Source organism: Atta cephalotes, assembly GCF_000143395.1.
Source record: "Atta cephalotes unplaced genomic scaffold scaffold00002, whole genome shotgun sequence".
Classification (NCBI taxonomy): Eukaryota; Metazoa; Arthropoda; class Insecta; order Hymenoptera; family Formicidae; genus Atta; species Atta cephalotes.
Window position 1 is genome coordinate 10964617 of NW_012130066.1, and position 1308 is coordinate 10965924.

Sequence of the window (1308 nt, forward strand, 5' to 3'; positions counted from 1 at the left end):
AAAAGAAATAATGAGAAATAAAATGCAAAACAGTACATCATTTTAATATTAAAAGCTTTATCTAATTATGATTAAAATATCAACTTACTGTCAAATTAGGCATGTGAAGATCCATTTTAAAAAAATAAGATTTATTGCTTTGTAAGTAATTCATTTTGCAACCTTCTAATGAAAGCTTTTCAATAGTGCATGGAAAATCTGTTATATGAATCTGTAAAAGTCGCGCATTATAATAAATTATATGTATATTTTATGATAGAAAAAAAGAAAGCAGGCAGAAAAAAATATTAAATACATTCTAACATTTTAAAACCAAGAATTTTACTTATAATATTACTTATAATCATTTCTATCATAAAATCATTTCTATCATAAAATATACCTTATCTCCATTGATATAATATTCTTCAATGATCAATTCTTTGAGTTGATCACATAGTGTTTTCACATTATTAAAGAATCTTTGTGTAAGAGATGAATGTTCACGAGAAATCAGATTGCCACGCATTGCCAAACTCATTGTTATTGGTTGCAAAAACTTCATATATTGATTCAAATCTTCTAGATATATGGGCTTTGTTCGAAAATCTGCTCTTCTCCACAGAGTTCTGTCTTGCGTTAATTGTGCAAATCTTTGACAACATCTATGATTTAAAGAAATAAATAAGTAGAAGACACAACAGATAACATAGATATAACATAGATAAATATAACTCACAAGCTGATTGCCATAAGATCTTGTGGATATAAATATTTCAATATATTAAGTAAAACATCATCCGAGAATTCAAGGATATGCAGAGATGTTGATCTATTTAGATTTGCAATTTCTTCAAGCTTTATACGTTTTATATCTCTGCTACTAGATGGTTCAGGAGAAAGAGACTTACTGCGCTTTATTTTCATCTCTCTTTTTTCTCTTCTTCTTTTATCTATAAAACGAAAAAGAAAAGAAATAAACATACAAATAATTCTATGATTCAGAGAAGATTTTAATGTATGTTATAAATTATATACAATGTCATAAAATTTTAATGTATGCAAATATAACATAATTTAACTAACTTTTTTTCTCTATAATATTTAAAATTTTATTTTATAAAAAAGCTATGTACTTTACATGTGATAAATAATTGAGAGGGCCTACTATAGATATAAAAATTATAAATCCTTCTGCATATTTTCATGGATTTAAATAGAATTAATCAGATTTTTTCATATTATGACCAAAAAGATTGTGACAATAAAAATTTAATTTATCAAACAATCTAATTTTGACTGCTAACTATCATTTTCCATATTTGAAAT

General features: G+C 24.8%; 1 protein-coding gene across 1 annotated transcript in view; it reads right to left on the bottom strand.

The window, feature by feature from the left end:
• LOC105622058 overlaps positions 1 to 906 on the bottom strand; it is an 11698-nt gene extending 10792 nt beyond the window's left edge. The window contains exons 1-3 of the mRNA XM_012203496.1: positions 719 to 906; positions 383 to 644; positions 89 to 211 (exon numbers count right to left, since the gene is read on the bottom strand). Of these exons, the coding sequence (XP_012058886.1) occupies positions 89 to 211; positions 383 to 644; positions 719 to 906 (573 nt within the window). The remainder of the gene's footprint in view (positions 1 to 88; positions 212 to 382; positions 645 to 718) is intronic.
• Positions 907 to 1308: the final 402 nt, after the last annotated feature.